Source organism: Scardinius erythrophthalmus, assembly GCF_964197995.2.
Source record: "Scardinius erythrophthalmus genome assembly, chromosome: 21".
Classification (NCBI taxonomy): domain Eukaryota; kingdom Metazoa; phylum Chordata; class Actinopteri; order Cypriniformes; family Leuciscidae; genus Scardinius; species Scardinius erythrophthalmus.
Window position 1 is genome coordinate 3,967,568 of NC_138241.1, and position 14,741 is coordinate 3,982,308.

Sequence of the window (14,741 nt, forward strand, 5' to 3'; positions counted from 1 at the left end):
ATGGTTATAATAAATTAACTGTGGGGTATTTTGTGCTGAAACTTCACAAATGCATTCTGGGGACACCCAAGACCAATATTACATCTTCTAAAAAGGGGCATAATAGGTGCCCTTTAATGCAGGTTAGGCCTGGTATAGTGCTGATTAATGGTAGTATAGTGCTGGTCCAGACTGGTTAGTGCTGGTATAGTGCTGATTAATGCTGATAGAGTGCTGGTCCAGGCTGGTTAATGCTGGTATAGTGCTGATTAATGTTGGTATAGTGCTGGTCCAGGCTGGTTAATGCTGGTATAGGGCTGTTCCAGACTGGTTAGTGCTGGTATAGTGCTGATTAATGCTGATATAGTGCTGGTCCAGGCTGGTTAATGCTGGTATAGTGCTGATTAATGTTGGTATAGTGCTGGTTCAGACTGGTTAGTTCAGGTATAGTGCTGGTCCGAGCTGGTTAGTGCTGGTATAGTGCTGATTAATGCTGATATAGTGCTGGTCAAGGCTGGTTAATGCTGATATAGTGCTGGTCAAGGCTGGTTAATGCTGGTATAGTGCTGGTCAAGGCTGGTTAATGCTGATATAGTGCTGGTCAAGGCTGGTTAATGCTGGTATAGTGCTGCTGATTAATGTTGGTATAGTGCTGGTCCAGGCTGGTTAATGCTGGTATAGTGCTGATTAATGCTGATATAGTGCTGGTCCAGGCTGGTTAATGCTGGTATAGTGCTGATTAATGTTGGTATAGTGCTGGTTCAGACTGGTTAGTTCAGGTATAGTGCTGGTCCGAGCTGGTTAGTGCTGGTATAGTGCTGATTAATGCTGATATAGTGCTGGTCAAGGCTGGTTAATGCTGATATAGTGCTGGTTAATGCTTGTATAGTGCTGATTAATGTTGGTATAGTGCTGGTCCGAGCTGGTTAGTGCTGGTATAGTGCTGATTAATACTGATATAGTGCTGGTCAAGGCTGGTTAATGCTGGTATACTGCTGATTAATGTTGATATAGTGCTGGTCCAGACTGGTTAGTGCTGGTATAGTGATGGTCCGGGCTGGTTAGTGCTGGTATAGTGCTGGTCCAGACTGGTTAGTGCTGGTATAGTGCTGGTCCGGGCTGGTTAGTGCTGGTATAGTGCTAATTAGTGCTGGTATAGTGCTGGTCAAGGCTGGTTAGTGCTGATTAATGTAGGTATAGTGCTGGTCCAGACTGGTTAGTGAATTAGAGAATTAATTCAACCAAAGTCAATGACAAAGTGCCTCAACAGACCTCAACAACCATTGTACATACAACCATATGAAAAAATAAATATTGATATTGATTTTATTTGCAGTTGATATCATGTAAGGCTGTGTGGCTGTGAGTCAGTTGTAGCTGTTGTGTTTCTGCCCATCTCTTCTCTTTTTACTGTTCTTGTTGTTCCTCTTGTCTTCAGTGATTTTGCTTGTTAACAGCAGGTGTTCATCACTAATGCTCAATCGTGATTGTAGAATGAATCTACTTTATTTCACTAACCGCACCTTTGCTTCAGTGTTACTTTTACTCCCTACAGATTGGGACCATATGAAAACTGGGCAGTGTTTGTTTAAAACTGAGGATTATACTGTGTAAACAATTTAGTAAATAATTTATCAAAATGAATTTGGAAAATTGTCTTGTTCTTTAACTACAAACACACACTAAGAAACATTATATGTAACACATAGACAAGTTTTGTTGTGGTCTTGCTGGGATCATCCCAGCACCCAAAAGACAACATATGCTGGTCCCAGCATGCAAAACATGCCTTATGCTGGATATTTCAGCAGGGTGAGCAAGTATCATATCTGCTGATCCTGTTTTTGCACAAGCTCTGCCACTTTCCCTTTATGGCTGCAGACTCTTCTCACTTCTCAGACTCTTCACAGATTTTTTGTTTTGACAATGAGTGATTCCCCAAAGGTCAGCCATGTTAAATGGTTGCAAGCTGACTAGTTCAAATTCTCCTCAGCCCCCAGCATGATGTACTGTAGTAGTCGGGTTTTCTTCGGTTCATGATATAAACAAACAAACGAATAAAGCAAACCTGGAATTTCCCACCAAATCTAAACTCAAAATTTAAAGCAATATTCCGCCCTGGCCTAACGTACACTCTTTATTCAAGGACTTCAAAGCATGTTTACAAGGCAAAAACGACAAGCAAAAGCTTCAGAAACGACATAATGCCAAACGCCAGCTTGATTCAGACCTGAATGCCTTTGATCGCATGTTCAAACAGACCGTATTCAGATGCCAGCTGTGGATATTGTATAAATGAATAACTGCGTTCTTCAAAATCGTTAATTGCAAGTTATTGCCTAAAGAGCTGCAAACAACACATGTTCATCTACAGTGAATTGTGATATTGTATTTATTGGAATCCAATTCCAAACTAGATTCTTCCAAAGAAGAGACCGGAGGGCAAAACATTTTTAACATGGTGAAAAAATCAGCCCTGAGAGACTAATGTCTGAGCAGAGCCATCAAAAACAACTCAACTGTACGTACCGTCCAACTGCAGATCATGAGGGAACAGGCTTCATGCCCAACGGCTCGCGTGAGAGTGACAGCGGCAGGTGCTTCTGCACGTCCCCACGCTACCTGTCAGCATGTTTTATGAACCCAAGCATTATTTAACACATTCTTCGGCTATGCCCCAGAAATGCATTTTTATGCCTTCAGCCGATTGAGGGCTGTCAGGGAGGCTGGGCCAGTGTGGTTTGCCAGAACGAGGTGCAGTGAAGGTGTGATTCTCGTGAATTAGGAAGAGCTGTGATGGTTTGGGTTTTTAACTGAGACTCGGGTCGACTTCTGCGACAGGCTAACATTCTTCCCTCATAACATCATCTCGAATCGAACGAGCAGCGGAGCCAAGGATATTAATAATCTGCCGCTGTGAAAGTGGGACAGTGTGTTCAGCAGGGGATATTCGCCCCAGGATGCATTCGTGTTGGCCGAGGAATGAAACCAAACTTTGAACAGTGTTTTACTTAACACAGCATCTCAAAAAAATGTGGCATTAAAAAGCTGTGAGCTATGATGTGACGACCAGAGACCTTCATTTGATGCATGTGTCAACTGTGCAACAATTAACTCTTTCCCCGCCAGCATTTTTGATCATTTTCACAAATTTCAAGGCCCCCATAATATTTTGATGTAAGAATAGCAGAACATGAAATATATCTAAAGAAAGAACAGACCTTCTGCTTTTAAACAAAAAACTGCTTTATTCTAGCTTCCTGCATTATTTTTTAATCAACACTTGAATGTGGGTAAGTTTCATTAAAAAAAGCAACATTTTGAGGAAAAAGCTGATAAAATCATGTTTTTGTCAAAGACTACATCTGAATCAGATTCAGAACGATGATCGAAACACAGATGGAGTAGATCGAGTCCATCAACACCCCCACTTTAGGACATCCACAGTCCTAAAGCTCGTCCTGGGTCGACATTTCATTCAGTAACATTAGACAGTTTTGATTTATATGCTGTTTAGTGTTGATGATCGCGTTATTTCACATATGATATTGCTTGATTCTTCTTCTTCACCTGTGTTATGATCAGGAGATTCTGTACTCTTTCAGAAGATGTGTAACAGCGCCCCCTACCGTATAACAGTGAAAACACAGAAAGAGAGGCAGGGAAAGAGTTAAAAATCCTCCCAGCGCAGACCGAAAGCTGGAGCGTGTCCTGTGTGAGCGGCCCCCAGGACTGCACTCCTCTCTGCCTCGGTACGATTGATGTGCAGAAGGTTTCTCAAGCTCAGACCTGCAGATGCACAGCTGCAGTATAACCTCTAATGCCGAGTTCACACTGCACGATTTTCAAAGTAGTCGGGTCACTGTTCCTTTCACACTGCGTGACTATCTGCGGTAACATTCAGTCGCTGGTGTGTGCACACTACACGACGGATCGGAGACAGGAGGTTTCACACTGCATGATTTAACAAAAGAAAGAATCGCAAAGACAACTTCTGTCTCGTCCGCAAACTATGTTTCACAACCAAACACATGAGAAGTGATAAGAAAATAACGCAATCACTTGTGCACGAGACCGAAATTGTTATTAAAAATGATAGCCTGCGAGAAGATTTGCGATCCAAATTGTATGTGTGCTGATCTGCAGCGAAAAGGAGAAAAAGAAAAACAGATTCTGAGGAGGAAGTGGTTGGGGAGACAAGGGGAGCGAGGATTGTGTTCTGCAAAGAGAGTTTGGGGTAAATAGAAAGTTCTCTCAGATCGTGTCTTTGATAATTCACACTGTGTGATTGTCCCTCACGTGAACGAGCACAGATTTACCTGTGATTTCGGGCATTTGTCGGCGATCTCACAAAACATGTCGGCGAGCGAAAATCAGGCCTAAAACCGTTCAGTGTGAACTCATAAAGCACAAGCGCCCTCAGACTCCACATCACTGAGCCTCGGCCCACGACTCAGGACTTTTATAAAAGCCTGTCACAAACACAAAAGGCCAAAATGATTTTCTCTGTGCACCTTTAGCTCATTTGTAAAGCACCCGCTCAGGATGCCATCAGCTGTTGAATATAAATCTGAATAACTGAGTAAAAGATACAGGACAGATCTTGTGTATGTAATGATACTAATATTTTCCAGGCTCAGCTCGTACATGCTGATACTAAAATGACGACCTTAAAGGGTTAGTTCACCCAAAAATTAAAATTCTGTCAGTAATTACTCACCCTCATGTTGTTCCAACCGCGTAAGACCTTCGTTCATCTTCGGAACACAAATTAAGATATTTTTGATGAAATCTGAGCCATATCTCACTCCTCCATAGGCTTCTATGTGACCGAAACTTGCTGGCCCAGAAAAGTTATTAAAGAGATCGTTAATATAGTCCAAGTGACTCCAGTGGCTCAATCTTAAGTATATCAAGCGACGAGAATACTTTCTGTGCGCAAAAACAAATAAAAATAACGACTTTATTCCACTTTTCATTTCCTTCTCTCTGGGCCTCTAGTTGGTTCGCGTAGTCTTTTTGCGCACAATGCGTAGCGCGTCTGTGTTACACGTCACCACGTAGGCTCACTATTGGCCGACGCCGGTCATGTGTGTGTTGCGTGATGACGTGCAACACAGACGCGCAGCGCAAAAACACTACGAGGCCCAGAGAGAAGGAAATGAAAAGTGGAATAAAGTCGTTATTTTTGTTTGTTTTTGCGCACAAAAAGTATTCTCGTCGCATGATAAACTTAATGTAGTGCCACTGTAGTTACTTGGACTATTTTAACGATGTTTTAATAACTATTCTGGGCCGGTGAGTTTCGGTCACACTGGAAGCCTATGGAGGAGTCAAAATTCTGTCAGATTTCATCAAAAATATCTTAATTTGTGTTCCGAAGATGAACGAAAGACTTACATGGTTGGAACAACATGAGGGTGAGTAATTACTGACAGAATTTTCATTTTTGGGTGAACTAACCCTTTAATAAATCAATCACACCATGTAGTTACTCACATAAATCACATAATTTAAGTTTCATTAAAATAGGGTAAATGTCCCTGCCTGAAAGACTGGGTATTTGAGTGAACATGTTTCTCAGACTGACAGAAACAGTGCTCACTGCACTCCACCTACAGCCAAACAACAATTACACTAGAGAAGAGAAATAAAGACAATCTTTTAACATTGGCTTGATGAAGCCTTGCCTGGAAAGTGCCGACTTAAATTAATTGGGCATTTTGAAGGAAAATGTGAAGTCTTAAAGCTATGTGGTTGCAAGGGGGTTCAGAACTTCCTATGATGTTGATAGCAGTTGCTAAGGTGTTCTAGGTGGTTGTTAAGGTGTTACTAGGCAGTTGCAAGGGGGTTCAGAACTTACTAGGGTGTTGGTAGGCAGTTGCTAAGGTGTTCTAGCTGGTTGTTAAGGTGTTATTAGGTAGTTGCAAGAGGGTTTCAGAACTTACTAGGGTGTTTTTTTTAATTTGTTCTAGATGGTTGTTAAGGTGTTGCTAGGTAGTTGCTAAGGTGTCTGAGTGCTTTCAAGGGCATTGTTAAGCAGTTGCTAAGATGTTGAAAGTGTTTTAAAGCATTAATAGGTGGTTGCTAGGCAGTTACAAGGCCATTACTGAGATGTTCTGAGTGGTTGATAGGTGGTTGTTAGCGTGTTTTGGTTTTTATGCAGTTGCAAAGGTGTTCTGGGTGGTTTCTAGGACATTGTAAGGCAGTTGGTAATAAGTTGTAAGTGGTTTAAGACATTGCTAGGTGGTTCCTCAGTGGTTGATAATCCACTTCTAAATGGTTGTTAGGGTGTTATGGGTGGTTGTAGTTTAAAAGCTCTGGTTAAAAGTTTTGGTTAAAAATTAAAATGTTGATGTTTGTATGTTAGGGAATTTATACAATAACAGGATGTTTGCCTTCTCAAGCCAGCATATATACACTGTATGTATCTGCTGAAATACAGCAGCCAAATAAAGCAATGTTGGTTGCGTATCACAGCCACAGACTGAAGTAAATACAGCAAACTGTACATTTGTCTCATTTCACTGAATATCTGCACACCCTAGAGCAAATACATGTCTGACCTCTTGTGGTCAGAGAAAGAACTGCAAAATGAAAGCAGTTTAGATCTAAAGAGCTGAAACATTGTACAAGAATGCTAGTCATGCAACAAAATGAAACTAAACCAAACCAATATTTCAATACCTGATTACTGGCATATCCTCATAGTTTCACCGTGTGAGGAATAAACAGGGCGGCCATCCTTCAAACATCTTTAACTGGACAAATAAACAACACAAAAATAGTCGACTCACCTGAAAGTGCAGAATTATGGTCCATATTAATCCCAATGTCAGTTTTGGGTTTCCATCCGTTATGTCATCATTCCTGATGTTCACCAGTTTCACCTGAGGACACGAGGGTTATACAGTTATGATGAGTGATAAAACATAAGACATGAAACACATTTTAGTTTTAAATCAATGCATGTTTATACACAAAAAACATATGCAATTTAACTGTAATGAAATGTATATTTTCATCAATGCCAAAACACATCAATATTACAATGAGCAAGGCTATATTTTGGATTCAATTTCATGGCCTTTTAAATCTAATTAAATTGCTTAATTCATTCATTCTAATATAGATGCAAATGAGATGGGAATAAGTACTTGAAGTAGTGCTGTCAAATCAGTCACTCACGATTAATCACATCTAACATGAAAGTTTGTATATATATATAATAATATATAATTGTTTTGTCAGCTCTAATTTGAGCACATGCAAGAGTGTTTTATACTTTACTATAGAATGATTTCAATATGGTTTACAAACACATTCATACTATAGATAAATATAAGCCCTAAACATTAAAAATACATGTTGATGGCAACAAATCTTTTTATAATACTGCAATTAAAAATGCATTTGTTTCCAGAACTAATTTATGGTTATATGGCTAGATTATAAACATAATTAAAGAGCAATAAATCTATAACAGAAGTCATGTTGACCACCACCAGAGGGCACTACAGTGCAGAACTGCTGTTGAGGAACGAGGACTCCTTGATTAGACTGTAAATTGCTTGCATAGTTTTAGATTTTCTGATTGAAATGGCCACATTTAAAGTGAACTTTCTACAATAATGGGCCAAGGTGTTAGACTGGTATTGCTGATTTCAGTTTTTATTATTATTAATTATTTATTAATATTATTATTAGTTGCATTTGTAACTAATTTGGAAAACTCTCACTATTTTGCATCATGCAAAAGAACATCTCCTTACCCATGATAAAATCACAGGTACGCACTTATGTATGGCGTTACTATTCATTGGTTTTAATGCTAAGAATGAAAACAAAACAGAGAATGAGGATTATGTGCTGTGTATGATAATAACAGCCTGCAGTGATGACTATTTCACAGCTTTCCCACAACTGTAACCATACTTGTTCTTGGATAAGCAATGATTTCTTAGGTGCACATGTCACAGAAATATATTTATGGCTTATTACAAATGAGATGTCATGCAACATGTTATGTACAGTCACAGCTAAAGGGCATTGTAAGGCAAGACTATCTCAGATGTTTATGATTTCTGATGTCAAAGTCTGCTTCCTCATCTTTCACTTATCTTGAGTAGAACTGCTTGGGTTTGTATTTTTAGAAACAGCCAAATTTAGATGTGTTGGCCCTCGGCACATTATCTATTGCAGATTTTATCTATTTTCTTTGGAAGAGAAATATAAATAAATATTGTGACTGACAATTTTGTAAAAGGAAATAGTTATTCCATATAAACTTATAAAGCTAGAAAGTGAATATGCACAATGCATTGTTTATCAAAAACTATTAATAGAAAAACAATATTTGTGAATGTTTACCCCTGAGGAAACTTGTGTCTATCAATTATGTCACACACGAGCAACATTAGATGCAATTTACAATAATTTAGTTGAAACGTGTGAAACTAGACTGGTGAAAAACAGTCAAATATCTCTGTGGGAACAAATTAGCATAGTTTTGAATTGCAAATGTAACTTACAGTAGCATTACCGCCAATTGATTTACATTATCAGGATCCTCAGAATTCAGCATATATCTGCAGTGAGTTTTGCTTGTAAATTATATTTCATTTTTGTTGAGCTTAAATGACTTTACAAAGACTGCAAATGACTCGACAGTTATTCAGAAAATGATACACAAAAATATAAACTTATTTAATCACAGAATTGTTAATCTGCATGAAAAGGCCATAACCATGTCTTGAACATCGGGGGACCAACGTTTTTTTATTATTTTTTTATTTATATTTTTTAATTGTCTTTTTGTGTAAAGGAATTAAATAATTAGAGAACTTATTTTGTGTCGATCTTATTTTTTTATTCCCTTAAATAATTGTGAGGTAATCAATTTACTTGCAAATTATATTTTATTTTAAAATGTTATACACACTCTTATGTCAAAACGCAAACTTTTTGTCTTGTCACATTCAGTTATGGATTACATGTATCATTTGAGACGGTGAAATTGTAAGTTGAGTAGTTTGTATTACTAGATTTTTCTTTCGGTCGTTAAACATTCCTATTGTAAAACAGTTGTGAGATATTAAATGTTGAGGCACTTGCATCTCACATGCACTCGTTCTCTGTTGGAAATAAAGTGTATTCGCACTCATCTTCTGTGAACATTTTGACATTGACAAGCGCAGTTAGAGACAGACCAGCCTACAAATATAACTTTCTGTCATCAGCAGCATCAAGAATATCAGTAACACTTTACAATAAGGTTCATTAGTTAACATTAGTTAATGTATTAACTAACAGGAACTAACAATGAACAATACATTTGTTACTGTATTTATTAATCTTTGTTAATGTTAGTTAATAAAAATCCAGCTGTTCATTGTGTGTTCATGTTAGTTCACAGTGCATTAACTAATGTCAACAAATACAACCTTTGATTTTAATAACGTATTATTAAATGTTGAAATTAATATTAACTAAGATTAATAAATGCTGAAGAATAATTGTTCATTCTTAGTTCATGTTAACTAATGAACCTTATTGTAAAGTGTTGCCAGAATATCAAATATTGAGTGGCACAATTTGGCCCTTTCTAATTCTCAATAACTGCTTAACATAATAAAGTCCCTTTTCTTTTTCTCACCGGTCTTACCTGTCGTCTTTTTAAATAGTCGAGTGCGATCTGTACATTCTGGAGTCTGTGGAAGCGCATGCGACCCTTCTCTCGCGGCTGTGAGGGAGAGACAGAGGAGAAGCCATCAGCACATGTATGATCACACACACACACACACACACACGCACTCACCGTACTGACACACACACGCTCTGCCTGTGGAGGAGAGAGAAACTCACATAGAGAACTACTGCACATCAATCCCTCTCTGAACGAATGAGGTTTCTTGCTAACTTCACACAGGACAGGTTTGCACTAAGTTTTATAAAGCCTTGAAGAAACACAAAGCCAAACGCAAAGGTCAAAGACGCAGAGTGGGCCGAGACTGATGCGGGAAGCAAAAGAAATGGGAATGAAGCAGGTGTAAAGAAAGAGAAAATCTCCACTGTCCAGCTGAAACATAAAACAGCCTCAATTCAGCTCAGATGTTCTTATCAAACTAATGTACAGTACAGCGTGACTAATAGAGAAATGAGATCCGTTGAGCAGATGATGGATGACTTTAGCGAATCATCCTTTGTTTTGCCCTTTAGTGCAACAGAGTCTGGAAGTAAAGGACTGTCATTAGTTCCATGCGTTTTGTTCACAGAATAGTCAGAAATGACTAAATGTTCTATCAATCAAAACCAAAAGGTTTCCATCACATGAAATGACACTTTTGATTAAAGACAAGTATGTGTAATTTTCTAAAATCATGATGAACATTAAAGGACCCCATGAAATGCTTTGACAAATACAGATGGCAAATATCTAAACCACAGCAAAAACTAATACTAGGCTAACTAATGTAAGAAAAAGTCAAAAGCAATAGAGCGCTGCAGGAATGACGTAGTTTATGTGGTTCGCATCACCCTGATTCCCTCGACAACTCAATAGGATTTTGCCGTTGGCTTTTGGATTATTGCAGAAAATAAGCTTTGTGACCAACAAAGATTTATGATTAATTTATTACATATTAGTATGTTTCCGCCTAACGCTTTCAGCTCTGTGATTGGTGGTCCAGCTGTGAAGTTACCAAGTAATAGCAAGTCAATGAGAGACTAATTTTAAAATACCGGGAAAATCGACCAATCATATTGTCCCTCTAAATGGGTGGGGCTTGTTATCGCTATGTTTATGATGCGTTCTTCCCACTGTGGGGAACACTATTAAAAAAATGAATAAGGACATCGTTGCTAATTTATTATCCACGCCGTTTTCAAGATTAACTTTAAAGAAAAGCTGGAGTCAGCAAATTACGCTTATTTTGTGCAGAAAGCCAAAGCTTTTTAAAGCATTTCAACCCCAGTTATTATAAGCAAATCAGATTGATGCTGGAGGATAAAGCTTTTCCTCCGTTTGGATAAGTTATTTAAAATCGAATAGATTAGATGACTGATTTTATTCTGGCCGCCGCTGCCGCCGGTTTATACATGTTAAGCTTTATTTGAGAAAATAGATATTTTTTCAGAATTACTGGTCAGTCTGTAAATGTACTAACTAAGCAACCATGCACATTTGCTGTAATTCTGCATAAGTTACATTTTTCCAAAATCATAAGTTTAATACGGTCTGTTACATCCATTTGATCGGCTGATTAAATTATATGATTTATTATCAACATGATGCATCGGCTTACATTAAATGTTGTTGGTTTTGTGGCCAGTTGTCACCATATTCTGCTGAAATGCACACATGATGATGCAATTATTTGTTATGATGATTGCATTATTACTTTCTGTTTAATTTTGTTGATAACTCAATTAATGCATGTGGCGTTTCTTGTCAAAGGTAACATGCAGTCTTATAAAAGAGGACACCGTAAGCTAGGCTGATTTTAGGCTGAGTTTACTTTTCCCCAATGAGTGAAGGGGAGAGGGCCAAGGTTCGGGAGTCATGGTTCACTACTGCAGTATCTCAAAACTTTTTTTTTCATGGGGTCTTTAACACACTCTTGAAGCGAAAGGAACTTGAATCAGGCCTTTAGTTCACAGCTCAAGCTTCTGTGTCTTGAGAAATGACCAAGCTGGCATTCTAGAGCTCTCCACAGAAACCCCAGAAGGCAATATTTAGTGATTATGAACATGATATTTACCCATCCATGTGGCTTCAACCTAACTGTCGGGTAAATATGTAAACATGGGGAAAGTTCTAGATGCCTACAGTCCACTGATGAGAAGCCAAGCTTCTCTGGGTTCAGCACTCCAGTTAATATCACAGCACTCGCTACATTAGTCCTGTTACTGAGGGGGCAGGAGGACACGTGTCCACACATACCCCCTTATCCTCATCATCATCATCATCATCATCGTGGTCACGTCCATGCCGCTCAACCGTGCATGCGTCAGCCGCACTCACCAACCGTAACGTCTTCAGAAAATCACGCTCCCTTGGCTTACCGTGAGAACGTGAGCACGAGAGAGAGACACACATACAGACACAGAAACAGGTGGACACATAAGAGATGGACAGAAGAAGAAAATGAGAAGGACAGAAGACAAGGAGGAAAAGAAACAGGGTGTCATCAAAAGAAAGGGGGCACTTCTCTACAGTGATGAGAAGGTCTGTCCTTCCGCAGCCAAACTAAAGACTCACATCACAAAATGGCCCGACTTAACAGTAAAAGCTATGGAGGAATTCTCAGTCAAATTAAACTCAATCCCTCAGTTTTTCTGGTTTCTAAGATGCTTTGGATAAAATAATCTTCTAAATGAATAAATGTAGGTGTAATGTCAATCATTTGATCCAGACTAAAACTAATCAAATGTAAAAAATTATATTTATATAAATATAGCTGCATGCAACAATTACTGGGCTGAGCCAAAGTTGGGCTGAGATCTGATTGGTTGTACAATTATGGTGATTATTTTTGGCTGTTGGGAAAACATATTCCATCGTATTATGTAGGACCAACGGAATAGAAAGAGGTTAGATTTATAGCCATCAGATGAAATTCAAAAAAGTTAAAATAATTATTGCAACTTTGGTTATTTTTTTTACCACTAGATGGCACCAACCCAAAATTTGACTAGGGACTAGTGCCGAAGACACATGCCAAGTTTTGATTATATCAATTAATATCATGACTTTTGGTCAAACTGTTCAGAAGTTATAATCAAACATAGCCAGTGTTCATATCACTTGACTAGTAAGAGGTGCCGCTCCAAAACTGTGCAAGTACCCTCAAGGCATGCTTGTGATGACAGGTACAAAGTTTTGTCCCAAAAAGCCAAAGCGATGCAGAGAAACAGCCTCACGTCCACTTTGGCGTGTCTGTCCTAAAATTCGTAAGACAATTTGATTTAGACTCTCCTCTATCTATGTGCCAATTTTCACGTATTTCGACCGAAGAGTTCTATAGACTTTCTCTCAAGAATAATAATAATAATAATAATAAGAAAACTAACAGTAAACAAACAAATAAAATATAAAAAGAATAATATGGGCAAAACTCAATACAAACTGAACTGAATTCTAATATTCAACTCACAATCAGAAGAATGAATTATTACTTGCATTGTTTTTCTTTAGGATTAATTGCTGATGTTTATAAAAACTTTTTCTGCTAGATAAATAAATGTGAACTATTTTCTAAAATGAAAGATCTCGAAGCAATGTGTTTTTTTTTAAGTTTCCAGAACTCGAGTCAGTGTTTTGGATGACTTGTAAACATTTGATACATGACTAACCTGTCAGTTGAACAGCATGTACACTTCTTCACAAGTCTGACAGACTGCTGAACCTTCAAACGAATGCTGATGCTCTCGTGAAGGTTTCCATGTGACGTGCACAGGCATTAATCTTAGGCACTGACCCAGTTGCTTGACATACAGCTGTCCTTGAGTTTTAATGCCCCCATTTAAAGGGTTGAATAAAAATGTTCTTCCTGTTGTGATGGAGTATTTACAATTATACAGCTTGTTAGTGATGGACTTGTTGAAGAGATTTTTCTGTTTATTTGTTTGTTTTAAGTCATTAAGTTTAAGTCACAGCCCAGTAACATATGGCTAGACCAGCATACTGTCTTTGCCAGCTAACAGGCACTGACTAAAAGTCACAAAATGATTTCATGAGTTCTTAAAAATATATTACACACAATCCCAGACCTGTCAAATATAATCTGCTAGTGTACTGTACAGCACATCTGATGCTGAATGAGAATTCCTCCAAAGCTGACACTGAATGTATTGTAACACAATACACAACTGGACCTGAATTAATGTAAAACTGCTGTAATAGTGTGAATATGAAGGGTTTGTTGTACACTAGTGTGTAAATATGCAAAAGCATGTTCACATATTTCACTATTAACACACATTAAGATGTTTTAGCCGCTGTAAAGCATGAGTGTGCAGGAACTGGTTACGTCACTTTTAGCAAAGCTTTTCAGTGTGTGAGCGCACATTTAATCGGCCTGCTGGATTAGTAACACACACACACACACACACGGATGTGGACTGGTGTGGAGGGTGAATCTAAGATGCCCCTTGAAAAACAGCAAGTGACTGCACACGTGTTCAAGTATTCCGCTTCAAGTGTGTTTCGGATTCAGTGATTATTGAACAACACTCACCAGTGTCTCTCCGGACAACACCTCCAGAAGGGAGATCAGGTTATGTCCATCTCGCAAATCCTCATACAGGTCGTTCACGTGCTTTCGTACCTGCCACAAAGAGGAGAGAATGTATGAAAACATCAGTCTTGCATATCTTGAAACATGGGTTTTTGAATCATGAATTATTGTGGTCAATAATTTATTTCAGATGCTAAAAATCAAATAAATAGCAGTTAAGAATCATTCAATATTTAACATTAATCTGTCTATCAACTGATCTATCTATCTATCTATCTATCTATCTATCTATCTATCTATCTATCTATCTATCTATCTATCTATCTATCTATCTGTCTGTTTATCAACTGATCTATCTATCTATCTGTCTATCTGTCTATCTATCTGTCTATCTATCTGTCTATCTATCTATCTTTCTATCTATCTGTCTGTCTGTCTATCTATCTATCTATCTATCTATCTATCTATCTATCTATCTATCTATCAATCTATCTATCTATCTATCTATCTATCTATCTATCTATC

The 14,741-nt window shown here is 38.2% G+C and overlaps 1 protein-coding gene across 3 annotated transcripts in view; it reads right to left on the reverse strand.

The window, feature by feature from the left end:
• The window catches only part of dst (dystonin), a 204,039-nt gene that overhangs the window by 141,509 nt on the left and 47,789 nt on the right, over positions 1-14,741 (reverse strand). For 2 of the 3 annotated variants that reach the window (XM_081350186.1, XM_081350188.1), the window contains 3 exons: positions 14,217-14,306; positions 9,644-9,721; positions 6,777-6,869 (listed from right to left, as the gene is read on the reverse strand). In XM_081350186.1, coding sequence (XP_081206312.1) covers positions 6,777-6,869; positions 9,644-9,721; positions 14,217-14,306 — 261 coding nt within the window. Of the gene's footprint in view, positions 1-6,776; positions 6,870-9,643; positions 9,722-11,920; positions 12,038-14,216; positions 14,307-14,741 lie in introns of all 3 variants that reach the window. The other variant, XM_081350187.1, reaches the window with a different exon arrangement.